At 41.4% G+C, this 14,742-nt stretch overlaps 1 protein-coding gene across 8 annotated transcripts in view; it reads left to right on the forward strand.

Annotated features, from left to right (window-relative positions):
- Positions 1-14,742, forward strand: part of CSNK1G3 (casein kinase 1 gamma 3) — a 406,194-nt gene that overhangs the window by 93,654 nt on the left and 297,798 nt on the right. For all 8 annotated transcript variants that reach the window (XM_078675581.1, XM_078675582.1, XM_078675576.1 and 5 more), the window contains exons 2-3: positions 645-1,086; positions 13,527-13,567. In XM_078675581.1, coding sequence (XP_078531707.1) covers positions 909-1,086; positions 13,527-13,567 — 219 coding nt within the window. In that variant the 5' untranslated portion in view covers positions 645-908. The remainder of the gene's footprint in view (positions 1-644; positions 1,087-13,526; positions 13,568-14,742) is intronic.

Below are 14,742 nucleotides of genomic sequence, written 5' to 3' on the forward strand. Positions count from 1 at the left end.
ATTCAATAACATATTACCAAATCGCAATGTGTGTCTAGAGATTTGGTATTTGGAAGGGGCATATTTAGGGCATCTCTTCCAAGTTCTGAACTGCAGTGCTATGTATCAATATTTTGCGACCTAATTACTTTTGAAAAAAAACAAAACATTGTTTTACAAACACGAGGGTGGTGGTAACTGTTCGCAAATTGGAAGGGGTCCCTACTGGACTCCTTCCCCTTTGTGAATGTTGAAACAAGGTGTCACTGCCTACTCTTTACTTTTTTTTAATTTTTTTATTTTATAAACTTAAATGTTTCGTTACATTTTTTGAAACTCATCCCATTTTTCTGTAAGGAAAACAGGCTGCATTTAAAAGAAAATGCACTATTAAAAAGCAATCATAGACATAGTCTGCTGACCCCAGCATGCCACAATCCCTGTGATGGCTGCAATTCCCAATGCCTTGCATATTGCGAAATACCTCATTAATATTCATGAGGTAGGTTTATTTGCGACCCAGTTACGAATCGCTGTTTGTATGTTATCTTACATTAGGACTAGTGATTTCCTTATTGCGATTCAGTAAAAATCAGTATTACTATTTTGACAATTGTAATGTTTTGTTCTCATTCACATGGCTAATGTTTACTTTACTCTTGCAGCTACTTTTAATACCAGCAAAACCTGACGATTGGAAACCTGTTGGTTGGAAAGCTGCTTGGGATCTAATTTGCTGAACAGACGATTGAAAAGAATACATTGCGAATGGGATGAATATGCCAGTGTTGAACACTCATCATCTTCAGCTCAGTAAATAAAGGAACACAGGTGGTCAACTTTGCCAGTTATGTTTCCGTTCTCACTACACCCTTTTTGAGTTTGCTTGTCTTCATAAAGAATTCAAAGTGGAGTACCGAAAACTTGATATGGATAGTAAAAAGAAAGACAAGGACAAACCAGATGACAGAATGCCAAGACCTTCTGGTCGGTCTGGTCATAGCGCACGGGGGACTGGATCCTCGAACTCTGGTGTACTAATGGTGGGACCTAATTTCAGGGTTGGGAAAAAAATTGGGTGTGGTAACTTCGGAGAGCTTCGATTAGGTAAGTTGATTTAATTTTACTTCTGATTTTTATCTGTGAAATCTCTTCTTGATCACTTACTTTAACATTTAGCTATTACATCCAAAATAAAGGGAAATACAACATGCCAGAGCCCCTCACACCAAAGCAGCAACTGCTCTCTATCTTGTTATTAGGATGGATATGTTTGTTGATGCCCCTTTGTGGTTACATAACCAATGCTATGTTAATGGTTCTCTATTAAATCCATGTCTTCTTTTGCTTTTATATTTACAAATATAAACAAATTTCATGAGATTACATACTGGGTCTCATATAGGACAATACATTCCATGGGAATGTCCGTTAATTGATTTACCGGGTGCTTGCACATGAATGTGGTGTAGAGAAGGTTTAAAAAAAAAATATTTTTTATTAATCATTTTTTATTTTACATATACAGAGTAGTGCACAATCTAAATGCATAACTTACATTTGTCAATGCCTGCAATTAATTCAAACCAAGTAAAGTCCTAGCAAGAATTGCTAAGATGCACAGTGTAGTGTGTATTAGAAATGCTCTGGCTACTGCAATAGATTAATGAAGGCATAAGGTTGCTATTGTAATAAAAAGATGAAACATATCTCACCTGCAAATGATAGAACTAGCCAACACAGTGTATCAGGAGAACCAATGCAGTACTAGTGCAAGGAAATGTATGTTACCTAGACTGGTTGGGGGGGGTCTACACTCAGAGATCAATGTATGTATCTGTCTCGAAATACCAAAGATCCAGGTTGGGCATAGGGTGTTGGGACAGCAAGGGGGTAGAGAATCGTCCTTCAAGGAAGATCGCCGTTCAATCAGCAGTTGAGGAGTGTGTTTGTATACTAATGGGAAGAGAAAAAACATGATTTTGTGGCATCCGTCATTTAGTATGGTTGGAAGAAGAGCACTGCTATACTTGGAGGTGGGACATCTAGCTTCAGGTTGGGGATGACATTTCTTCACTTGGGTAGGAGGCTTCAAGTGAGAGACTACCTTGATACATGTGATCTACTTTAGAGGACCAGTCCTGCTGACCAAGAAAATAGATTTGAGGAAGGGAGGTGTGCAGGTAGATCACAGAGATAAAACTAATTTACTGCTACTCTCTCTTTGTGGTTGACAGCTGCCTACATGCTTCTCAACAGTTTTCATCACCTCCCTCAGTACGCAGAAATGATTCATACCACTGTAGATATTTGTCACAAAAGATCTGTTATTGTCTGATTTTAGTCTATGTCTGTAGCATATTATAATGCCTGACATTCCTAAATGCTAAGAGCCTGCAGAACATCTTGCCTGTACAGAGCAGGGCACTCACCTGTAAGTAAGTAGACTTGGACTTCCAGATTAATTTAAATTTACCTTGCCACTGAGTTAAACTTCTGAAGACAGATGCTGAGTGTTGCACATTATAGGTTCATTTTGTAATACTCCATATAAGGTAAAAGTCAGCAAGGACTGGTATAAGAAAAGGGATATTGGTGTAAGTTCATATTCCTCAGTTCACTTAATTCTGTAGATCAATGACCATTTCTTTACAAATGTGATTGAAACAGATATATCACTTTCCTAGTTGTACAGCTTGCAACTGAGTACTTCTTTCCAAGATGGACAGCAACATTACAGGAAGATGCTCAAAATGTAGTGCTTATCCACTAAAGAAACCAACATAGGCTACGCCAATAGGTCTTACTTATGCGAGACCTAATGGCTTTGCCAGTGTGTTTTTGCCAGGTTGTACACCAGCATGGCTGCTGTTTAGCATGGCTAGAAGTTTGTGTCATGGAATGTCGTAGAATGGCGTGGAGCGGCTTAAAGTGTTGTGGAGTAGAGTGTCATTGAGTGGAATTTCGTAGAGTCGTGTAGATTGGAGCACAGTGTCGTGGAGGGGCATAGAGAGTTGTAGAGTGGAGTGTCGTGTCGTAGAGTGGAGGGGCATAGAGTGAAGTGATTTAGAGTGAATTAGTGTTGTAGAGTCAAGTAGTATAGAGTGGAGTAAAGTGGCGTGGAGTGGCGTACAGTGAAGAAGCACAGAGTAAAGTGGCGTAGAGTGGTGTAGAATATTGTAGAGCGGAGTAGAGGTTTGTAGAATGGAGTGGCGTAGAGTGGAATATGCATGGTGTGATAATGCCTCAGGGACAGGAGCCCTCGCAAACCCAGATGGGTGTCATGCCAATTCAGACAAAACATTTTCAACTGAAATGACCATTAAATGTGCACAAGCATATAGTTCTATTGCTAACACTGTATAGCTCACAAACGTTAATGTGCGGAAATACTCATCACCTATTGTATTCAATTGTTTTGATTGAATTAAAATAATTGTTTCCACCACACTTCAGAATTACAAAAAGTGCTTCATTTGTGCTTTCCTAATTCTGATATATTTTGAAATATTTCTACATTTAATTTACTGGCATTTAAAATTTGGAGAGTGCTAGAAAAGGATAACATTCTACAAACTTCACTTTCCTACCCCCAGTACCCAGCACGTTTGTCACATATATCCTCTCACTTTGCAGGCAGAGAAAGTAAACATCAGTCTCCCTCTGAAGACAGACCCTAATATTTGACATCTCTCTTTAAATGCACAGCAAATGTGACATCGATAAAAACAAAGTTTAAAGGCCTGTTTACTGCTCACTCGCTTCTTAAATCCTGCATGGTTATTTTGGGGATGCTTCAGCACACACCACTTTCTTACTGCTGGTGCCTATAGCATGGGCATGAAATTAAGGAAGATGAATGTTTAAGTTATGCTGTTGGTAAGGAGCATTGACCAAAATAAACAGACTTGTAGACCGAACATTAATCATCACAGGCATGTGAGGTTGATGAACTGGCAGAGATCAGTATAATCAGTCCGGCAGGAAACCTTTTCAAAGAAAAACATCTTGTTTGCTACTTCCTAAACTAGCATACAAGGGAGACAACTGAAAACGCATGTACGCTTGTGGAGTACCTCTTGAAAAAGGAAGACAACATTTCCCAGAAATTGAGCACTCATGAAAGAAAACAAGGAGCCAGTCCGAGAGGTGTTAAATAAACTGCACTCCAAGGGAGGGGCAAAGACATGCTGGATATCCTAAAACAATTAAAGTAGCAAATAGAAAGAAAGCAAATGTGAGTTACAAAACACATAGCCCGTGACAATCAATGAGCAAAATACATTTATAGGAAAGCTTTCAGAAAGTCTCCAATATGTCTTTACAACCAAACACCTATACTATCTGGTAGGCTTCGATCTAAAAATGGGCAAACTGTATATTCTCATGTTTTAAATTTACCTGTCAACCACCTACATAGCCAAGTACATTTAAGTCTCTCCAGACTCAGGAACAGGCTGTCAGTACATTCAGACTCAGGAACAGGCTGTCAGTACATTCTCTCTAATTACATCGGTAGGCTGTTGAAGTACTCCTTCAGTTCATTCCACTGAATCATCACTACAATCACTAAATCTTCTGTGAACCACAGCCACCAGCATACTTAATACATCTTGTGCTGTTGGTGCTCATGAACAACGACCTCTCCTCACACTGTTTAGGTTGTGTCTAAATTGTAATTTCTTTGACCATCTAGGGTAGGCCTTTACATTTAAATGAACTGCCATGGGACCATAATATCCCTTTCATATTGCTTTTGTACCTGGATTACCTAACTATGTTTTGGTTGTGTGTTTTAAAGGATCGATAACAGGGTTCTGATACCAGAGGTGCACCGTAGACATACACAAACTCCTCCTCTAATACCATTTGAAATATTTTTTTTTGTGTTTATTTTTTGAGTGCTGACCAAATATGTATGTTGAGGTGCTGACCAAATATGTATGTTGAGGTTAGAGAAATTCCATCGTTACAGCTGGTATGCATAAAATGCATATACATACGTAAACATATTTTGTTAATTACACTTTACGTTTACTTTGGCACTGACAAGGAAAAAATGCTATCTTTTGCTACATCACTCAATTATAATGTGTAATAGAACCGTTTTTATTACTTTATGTTCTAAAGATAGGCATTGACTGGCTCATTTTGAAACATAGCCCCACCTTTTAGCATAATGTAATTTCCAATGATCTCAGTTTTGCTCTTACAACAAAGGGTATGCAGTTCCTTATTGGTGAGAAGAAAGAGAATATGCGGTTGGTCAACAACTGGGGATTTGTACTGGGGGGCGGGGTCAGATTCCTCAGGGACAGGAGCCCTCGCACACCCAGATGGGTGTCATGCTTCATCATAGGGCATGCTCCTCGTCGACCGTCTCTGCAATGGCAATGGATAATTGGTCCTGACAAACTGCTAAGCGATCATTATTGACTTACCAGTGGCAAGCAACGAGTTGACCCTCTGAGATAACACAGTTCATTGTCTCTCTTGCTAGCCATCACATATTTAATTGGACAAGTGGATTTGCCTATTAAAAATCCACTTGAGGACTACTTAGTCTATTTTAACACACACATCTTCTCCACGAGTGGCCCTACACCTTCACTTCACATACGGCATTGGAACAAAAGTTATCCAGTATTGGGGTATCTTTCAATGATTCACATGCCTGAATCATTCCCTGTCGCCAAGGCGGGAGTCCCACGGTATATAAAAAAGCAGTGCCAAAGGTGAATTATAGTAGTAGGCCTAAGAGAAAGGCCTGAGGCCTAAACTGTAGTAGCCTATCTACCTCATTATGCCAAAAGGACCAAAGATTTTGCCCCAACCAATCAGCTTACAGCACCCTCTAGAACCCTCTCTGCAGAGCCAGTTCTCCTCAAATTTTCACCGCACGTCGTGTGTGAAGGGAGTCTCCCTGAGCTCTGCTCAGTTTCTTCAGATTTTACTTCTTTTTGGATCAACCTGGATCATACTTCATTTCTCTGCCCCTATTGAGGCAGTAATATGGCAGATTGGCAGAAAATAAGGTAATAGACTACGAAATATGTCTAACCTTTTCCTCAATAATGCTCACGTTCTGAGAGAGGATGCTATTATTGGGACTACAGAGACTTTCATCTGCCAATTCTGATGAGGACAACGAGGATTCCTTCACCTCATTGGAGAGGTCAAAGGGAAAAGTCGCGCCCTAGCCTCCAGAGGAAGCGCATAAAGCCATGAAGACTCACCTCGAGTCTTTATAGGGCATTTCTCACAGAAAGAGGCAATTGAAAAAAACTTCCTCAGAGGCTTAACCCTCAACTCCTCAGGGAAATCCTCTTAACCTGACATTAGGAGTCTAAAAACTCCATGTCTACTATTACTGCCTCACCAATATTGGCCCCATCTACGACGGTCGTCAACGACGGTCGTCAACGACGGCCCCATCTACGACGGCCCCATCTACGACGGTCGTCGACGACGGCCCCATCTACGACGGTCGTTGTCGACGGCCCCATCTACGACGGTCGTCGACGACGGCCTCGTCTATGATGGTCTCTTTTACAATGGCATTGCCTAGGACAGCCTCAGCTCGACAACCTCATCCATTATGGTCATCTACAACGGTCATCTATGTATGACCTCATGTACGAATGGCCTCAACTACATATGGCCCCATCTATCAATGGCCTCATCCACGGATGGCCATCTTACGATTCCAAAGTGCAGCCCCTAGATAGGGGTTGTCCCCCAATGTCCAGCGTAAGGAAACAAATGAGTTTAAATCCACTTGTAAAAATATGTGATCAAAAAACATAAACCAATCCGTATTCAATTGTTCTTTAATGACCACTTTTAGTCAATGATAATTCATTTTCATCTTTCAGCTTACAGCACCCTCTAGATCCCTCTCTGCAGAGCCAGTTCTCCTCAGATTTTCACCGCACGTCGTATGTGAAGGGAGTCTCAGTCACAGTTTTGATACTGCACCGTTGATTACGTGAGATTCTTTAGTTTTTGCATTCATTATGTACGCACGTTACATTTTCTTCTAGCACACTTTTGTGTGGTGGTGTTGGTTCAGTTCACCCGTTAGTTTCTTCCTTTAATCTTCTTCACATCGGGCACCTTTATAATACTTGTCTTGATTGGCAATTTTTTACCACATCTAGTTCTCCGCACATTATTAACTATACGCAAGATGAACCAGCTTGTTACTGCACAATTTTGCATTTTGCCTTTCACACTCTGGAACATTAAACCGCGCATTTGGCATTTTGTCATTACCAGCTCATTGCTATCTGCATATTCTTGAGTTTTTCAGACATGCTCCTCACTAAGACCATTTCCTCATTCTTTGTTTATAGATTGTCCCCTGACGAAGGGCAGACATAATGCTCGAAATGCTTTGGGATTACTGATCAACTTTTGAATGATGACCATGTGATATCGATTTTCAAGCATATGAACTGTTCTAAAGATGAAAATGAATGATCATTGACTAAAAGTGGTCATTAAAGAACAATTGAATACGTATTGGTTTATTTTATTTGATCACATATTTTTACAAGTGGATTTAAACTCATTTGTTTCCTTACGCTGTGCATTGGGGGACAACCCCTATCTAGGGGCTGCACTTTAGATACTGTTTCTACAAGCTGTTTGGTACAGACAGCAAAGCCCCAGTTGCACGCGACAACCTGCAAATCATTTATCTTTCAATCACCTGGTTGTGCGTGTCCTACCAAAGATTTTGAACATCTTACGATTCCCTCATCTATGATTGCCTCAACTACGGATGGCATCACCTATGATTGTCTCATCTATGATGGTATTGTCAATGACTGTTGTCTATGACAGCCTCATCATCTATGTATGACCTCATCTACCAATGGCCTCATCCAAGAATGGCCTCATCCAAGAATGGCCTCATCCAAGAATGGCCTCATCCAAGAATGGCCTCATCCATGAATGGCCTCATCCATGAATGGCCTCATCCATGAATGGCCTCATCCATGAATGGCCTCATCCATGAATGGCCTCATCCATGAATGGCCTCATCCATGAATGGCCTCATCCACGAATGGCCTCATCCACGGATGGCCATCATAGGACTGCCTCATCTATGATTGCCTCATCTATGATTGCCTCATCTATGATTGCCTCATCTATGATTGCCTCATCTATGATTGCCTCATCTATGATTGCCTCATCTATGATTGCCTCATCTATGATTGCCTCATCTATGATTGCCTCATCTATGATTGCCTCATCTATGATTGCATTTTCTATGACTGTCATCTACGACAGCCTCATCTATGATGGTTGTTCATGACGGTTATCTATGATGACATTCCCGTCTGCAATAATCTCACCTACATAACCATGTCTACAACAGCAAAGTGTACGATGAGATTGTCTACAATGGCCTCATCTATGGCAGCATCCTGTACATAATTTAATGAAGCGGGCAGCAGCTAGATTTCAACTGCCAGTTACAGTCGAACAGACAGAATATTTCCTTCATGATTTCAAGGAAGAATCCAGGAAGATCACGAGAGTGGTACCTATATTAGACAATGTCTATTCCAGCAGTGCTTCTGCGCATAGAAAAGAAATACTGCGCACCTGCTAACAGCCCATCCTGTCTGTTAGGCCACCCTTCAGCCAGATTCAGTAATTTCACAGGCCGCCCAACAACAATCTTAAAATCCCGCAACTCCTATCACCACACCGCCTAACGAGGAAGAACGTCATCTGGACTTTATAGGCAAAAAACAAACAAAATACATAAATAAATTCTCTATGTTGGCAGCGGCCTCTATTAGAGCTGCCAATCTTCTAGCCATAATCGGCTGTTATGACCGTCAAATGTGGTCAGACATGGCGAGTTTCATTGACCTCATTCCTGAGGACCGAAGGCAGGAAGCAACGTGCCGCATCGGAAGCTATAGATTGCGCCTTACACATCGTGAACACCAACTTCCGTCAGCTGGCAGGAGTCGCAGTGCTAAGTCGTCAGGGATGGCTTAACGCCACTACTTTCAGACCTGAGAGGCAAACCAAGATTCTAGACATGGCCTATGATGGAGAGTTCTTAGTTTGGTAAACATATTGATGAAGCCTGCTGAGCTATATAAAACTGACACGGACTCTGCATGATCATTAGGCACCCTTCAATATGGGCACGAATCTTTCAGAGGAGCGAAAGTACGTGGTTTTAAATCAAGAGGAGAATACCAAAACCAACAGAATAAGCAGTATCAATCCCAGTACAGCCATAGAGCCAGGCATCATACCATCAATAGTCTACGACTAGTATCTCCCGTCAGGGTGGTCGAAAGAGATCGCAGTATCAAGGCCGAGACACTAACCGGAAGCAGTGATCTCCGCAGGGCGCCAACCATTTTACCTTCCTTACCCGTGGGCCCGAAGATTTTAGGTTTTGGTCACAAGTGGCAGGAAATGACATCAGACCAATGGGTTCTAGACCTGGTAACCAATGGCCACACCCTGGAATTCATCAAACAGCCATCTCCTACTCCTCCCAGGGTTCCCCCTCGTCTTCACAAGATTTTGATTTGTTTAAACGAAGGAGATTTTATGGCTTCTCTGGATATGGATGATGTGTATTTCCACATACCTATCCACCACAAAAAGCGTAAATATCTTCGCTTCAAGTGGCTGGCGCCCATTATAAGTTCAAAGTGCTCCCATTTGGGCTCAAATCGGCACCAAGAACCTTCACGAATTTCTTGGCACCAGTGGCAGCAGCATTGAGATCTTGAGCAATACAAGTATTCTCTTTTCTGGTCAAAAATTGGCAAGGTTAGTTTCAAAAAGGTCAGTCTCAGTCCGAATGTTTGCTTCGTTCCTGAGGATGTGCTCTTCAGCGATACGTCTCATAGCCTTGGCTCGGCTCAAAATGAGACCTCTTCAGGAGGAACTACAACTTCAATGGCAACAAGCCATGGGTTCGTTGGACGATACCATCAAGGTCACGCTGCGCATGATAAATTCTCTGCATTAGTGGTCACAGACAGAGAATCTAACCCAGAGTCTCACGTTCCTACAGACCATTCCAGATTTCGTTTTAACGACTGATGCCTCCATGGAAGGATGGGGAGGTCATCTGCAGGTTTTGCAGATTCAAGTAAGATGGTCTCGAAGACAAAAACAACAGCAGATCAACAGGCTGGAGCTCCGCGCCTTTTTTCTGTCTTTCCAAGCATTCCTCCCGAAGATTGCGGGTTCCTCTGTGCTAGTCCGGACCGACAATACTATCAGAATGTATTATATCAACAAACAAGCAGGAACGAAATCAGCTACACTCTGGCAAGAGGATCAGAAATTGTGGGAAGGGGTCACATTCCACAAGATGCCCTGAGAGCCAAACATGTCAGGGGTCTCCACAATACTCTGGTGAGCATGCTGAGCACGTCTCAGTCGGATTGTCACGAGTGGAAGCTGGAAAAGGAACAGGCTAACCCAGTTTTCAAGCTTGGGTCTATTCGCAACGAGAGAGAGAGAAGAATGGCGATATTACGCCAGCAGGTTCCCGCAACGGGGATCAAGAGGGATGAGATCGTCAGGGATTTGCCTGTACGCTTTTTCCCCAATACTATTGATTCCGAGGTCCTCCGCAAGATGAAGCTCGAAGGTTGCCATCTTATTCTGATTGCACCCTGTTGGCCAAGAAAATATTGGTTCCAGGAACTTCTACTATTGTCTCAAGACAAGCCCATTCGCCTACGATGTTGTCAAGGGACGGAGGCCAAGTGGTTCATCCGGACCCACAGTTTTACACTTGCACGCATGGCTCCTCATTTCTTACAGTTAAAAGACCTCAACATTTCACAGGTCTGTCGTGAAATATTGGCCAAATGCTCGTGCCCAAAGCACAATCAAGCCTTATTGCTTCAAATGGAAGCAATTTTGCTGTTAGTGTGAGGCGAATACTATTCACTCAATTCAAGCTCCTGCAGAAAAAGTTCTTCATTATCTGCTTTCACTAGCCAAGTCTGGGCTTACTTTTTCATCGGTCAAAATACATCTTGCTGCTCTTTCCAGATTCAGGAAATGCTCAAAATGTCCTTTTCTCTGCTCTTCTTCACTTGTCAAACAATTTATGAAAGGACTTTTCCGAGCCTTCCCTCCAGTGCGAGCACCCCCTCCAGAGTGGGAACTCAACACAGTGCTAGCGCAGTTAATGAACCGTCCATTTGAGCCGATACATAAAACTGATCTCAAAATCCTCACTTTGAAGGTTGCCCATTTACTGGCTCTTACCTCAGAAAAAAGGGTTAGTGAGATTCAAGCTTTCACTATAAAGGAACCCTTTATACATTTTGCCTGGGTCTACGTAACCCTTTGAACTAATCCCAGGTTCATTCCGAGGGTACCAACACAATTTCACTTGAACAAACTGGTAAGATTAAAAACATTCTTTCCAGATCCATCCACTACAGCTGAAAGAGCATTACACTCGCTGGATGTTAAACGCTGTTTAAAATTCTAACTACAGAAAACTAAGGATACCAGACGATCTAACCAGCTGTTCGTGGCTTATGGTCAAGCAACTCTCAGAAATGCTGTAGCAAAGGCAACAATAGCCAGATGGCTGGCATCAACTATTCATTTCTGCCATGCCAAGGATAACAAACCTTTGCAGAGGGAAGTCCAAGCTCATTCGACAAGAACAGTACCAACGTCGACCGCTTTGTTTGCTGGAGTATCTCCGGAAAATATATGTTGTGCTGTGACATGAAAAAATGTCCACACGTTCACTAAGCATTACTGTCTTCAAGCTTCGCATCAAGAAGGTGCAGTGGTTGGACAGGCTGTTCTACGCCATCTCTTTCATTAAGATCAGATTCAAGTGCTTTTGCACCTTTCATGTATTATTCCATTCTCTAATATTCATGCAAATGTACAGACTTGTATGTCTGCAAGATTTTAAATATTTGTGTGTGTATATATATATATATATATATATAATACTTGGATATAGCTTTGCTTTCTTCAAGACTACTCCGTTTAAAAAAATAAATAAAAAAAGACATAAAGATGTTTTTTCAAACACTGAGGATGCTTGTTGGAAGTATATGAACCAGTGTCTCCCACCATCCGCAAACGACAGTATATGGTTATACTGCTTTCTACTCTGATTCAGGCATGTCATTCTATGAAAGATACCCCAATACTGGATAAGAAAACAAGTTACTTACCTGTAACTTCAGTTATCCAGTATTGGTATCTTTCATAGATTCACATGCACCCACCTTCCTCCCCGGAGAGTCAGTTCTCTAATTTTGGGATACTCATTTCCCACTTGTGCTAACGAAAATCTGAGGAGAACTGGCTCTGCAGAGAGGGTTCTAGAGGGTGCTGTAAGCTGATTGGTTGGGACGAAATCTTTGGTCTTTTTGGCATAATGAGGTAGATGGGCTACTACAGTTTAGGCCGCAGGCCTTTATCTTAGGCCTACTACTATAATTTACCTTTGGCACTGCTTTTTTATATACCGTCGGACTGCCGCCTCGGAGACGGGGAATGATTCAGGCATGTGAATCTATGAAGATCCCAATAATGGATAACTGAAGTTACTTGTTTTCATCTCCTATTAAGAGCCCCTTCTGGGTGTCCGTTGGCATTGCAGCACTGGCCTGACCAGGAGCGTGCCCTAAAATGAAGCATGACACTTATCTGGGTGTGTGAGGGCTCCTGTACGCCCCACTCTGTATTGTTGCCGTGATTATTTACATGTGCTACGAAAGTGCTAATAGTGTACCTGTATTGCAGGAGGAGTCGGCTGCAGCAGCTTGTTTTTTTTCAAGTGATTTGTCCTGTATCTTTGTAGTATAAACTATTGATATAGTGATGAGACCTGTTACTCTGGCTGTGTTTAGTACACACTGCTGGAAGTCTTATCTGCACATGCATATATTTATATTAGGCAGTATCAATAACCTATTGACTGAGTAGGACATTTTGAATCAAATTCCAATTTGTGACTCCTCATTGGTTTGTGCTTGCAGGTGCTACAGAAATATGTAACGATATTCACTAAAGTCTCAGTTTTGCCCAGTGTTCAAGGTGGGTTCTTATACCAGGGAGGCATGTTCTCGATCTAAAACGCATGGCTGAATTCAGAACATGTTAAAAATAAGCACGTCTGTACACACCAGAACCCAAAATTAAACTCTGTTTCTAAAAATAGTTGTGCGGACGCTGCTAACTTTTCATTGTTTCAAGCAAATGCCCTTGTTGATTATGCTAACATTTTATTGCTTAAAAGGCCTTATATTGGTTTTATTGTTCAAAAAGATCAATATCATTGTGTTTTCAGAGCAACATAATTTGTTCACTGAACTAATATTGTATCTGATTGCATCTTTTTCATGATTTAGGCTTCAAGTCTACAGCTGTACCAGCTGTGCTGGAAGAGGCCTATTATTATTACACGTCAGTTGATTTGAACTCCGAACATGTCTCGCTTTTATATACTTTTAAACTTGTAAAAAGAAAATTATTCACTTTTCCACTTTTCTTTCTTTAAGGAAAGAATTTGTACACAAATGAATATGTGGCAATTAAACTGGTAAGTTCACATTATTGCCTTAACTATATCGCTAAATCATTCTTCTTATTTGAATTTTGAACTTTTGGGTACAAAGTTGCTTTTTTGAATGCACTTATAAGAAGACACTTTTTTCTTTACAATTGTTTTCACAATTATATTTATATGTAAAATAACTACGTGAAGCTGGTTCAGCTGGCTGGTTGTTGCCATTGTCTTCGGTTTCTGAAAAATGCTTCTTTTAATGTTTTTGTTGATAAAGCGTACATTTGCATTTCTTGCCTCTAGGCACCTGTGAGAGAACAGAGCATCTGTGACGATGACCAGTGTTACATGTCTGTGAAATAGTGAATTTTATTTTCAACACAGATCAACTGTACACAGATCATCCTCAGTGGCATGAGATTTGCATGAAAGTAATTAAACAAAGTACCATAACAAGTCATGCAAACCTTAGTATATGAAAATCCGTGAATTCAAGAAGTGGGGGAGGGACAAGGGGACGGAAGGGACTGCCCGTTCTTCGGGAAAAATAGGGTATGTCATAAAGAGTTAAAGCTGAGACAAGGAGACAAATCGACCTGGGTGAGCGCAATAAATATGAAGGAAAGAAAAAAAGTGGGCAACAGTAGAGGCATACCTTGCTGCCCAAAGTGACGTCAGGGTGGTGATTCTATCAACACCCTGGAAACTATTGTTTTTGTAAACGTCTTCAACAATACTCCATATTCTCAGGCAATGTGTTGTACTCTCTTTGAGTCCCTGGCTACGCTGCACGTAGCACAGCTAGGCCGGAGGGAAAAATTGAGTGCATAGATAGGCAGACTAGGTTCACGATTATCAGATGTATGCGGTTGTAGGTGGCGGAAACATATAACCTTCTCGTCTAGCAATATGTAAAGCAGATGGAATCTGATGCTTATGGTTGTTTGCATCAGTGCATGAGGGTTGCTAGGTTTTCACTGAGGAATTTACAGATTACTGGTAGCCTGTTACAGCTCCACCCATACTAGCGAACTCCCTGATAAATGGTCCACGTTCTAGTAAACCAGTACCATCAATAGATTCAACCCACAGGTCTACAATGAAGATTCTTGTTAGACATAAGAAATATGAGATAGTTGCCGGGTAAGCACTTGCAAATGTCAATAGAGGGCAGTTCATAATGAGTATAATCTTATATAAATCATAATGAC

This window comes from Lissotriton helveticus, chromosome 2_1, assembly GCF_964261635.1.
Source record: "Lissotriton helveticus chromosome 2_1, aLisHel1.1, whole genome shotgun sequence".
Taxonomy (NCBI): Eukaryota; Metazoa; Chordata; class Amphibia; order Caudata; family Salamandridae; genus Lissotriton; species Lissotriton helveticus.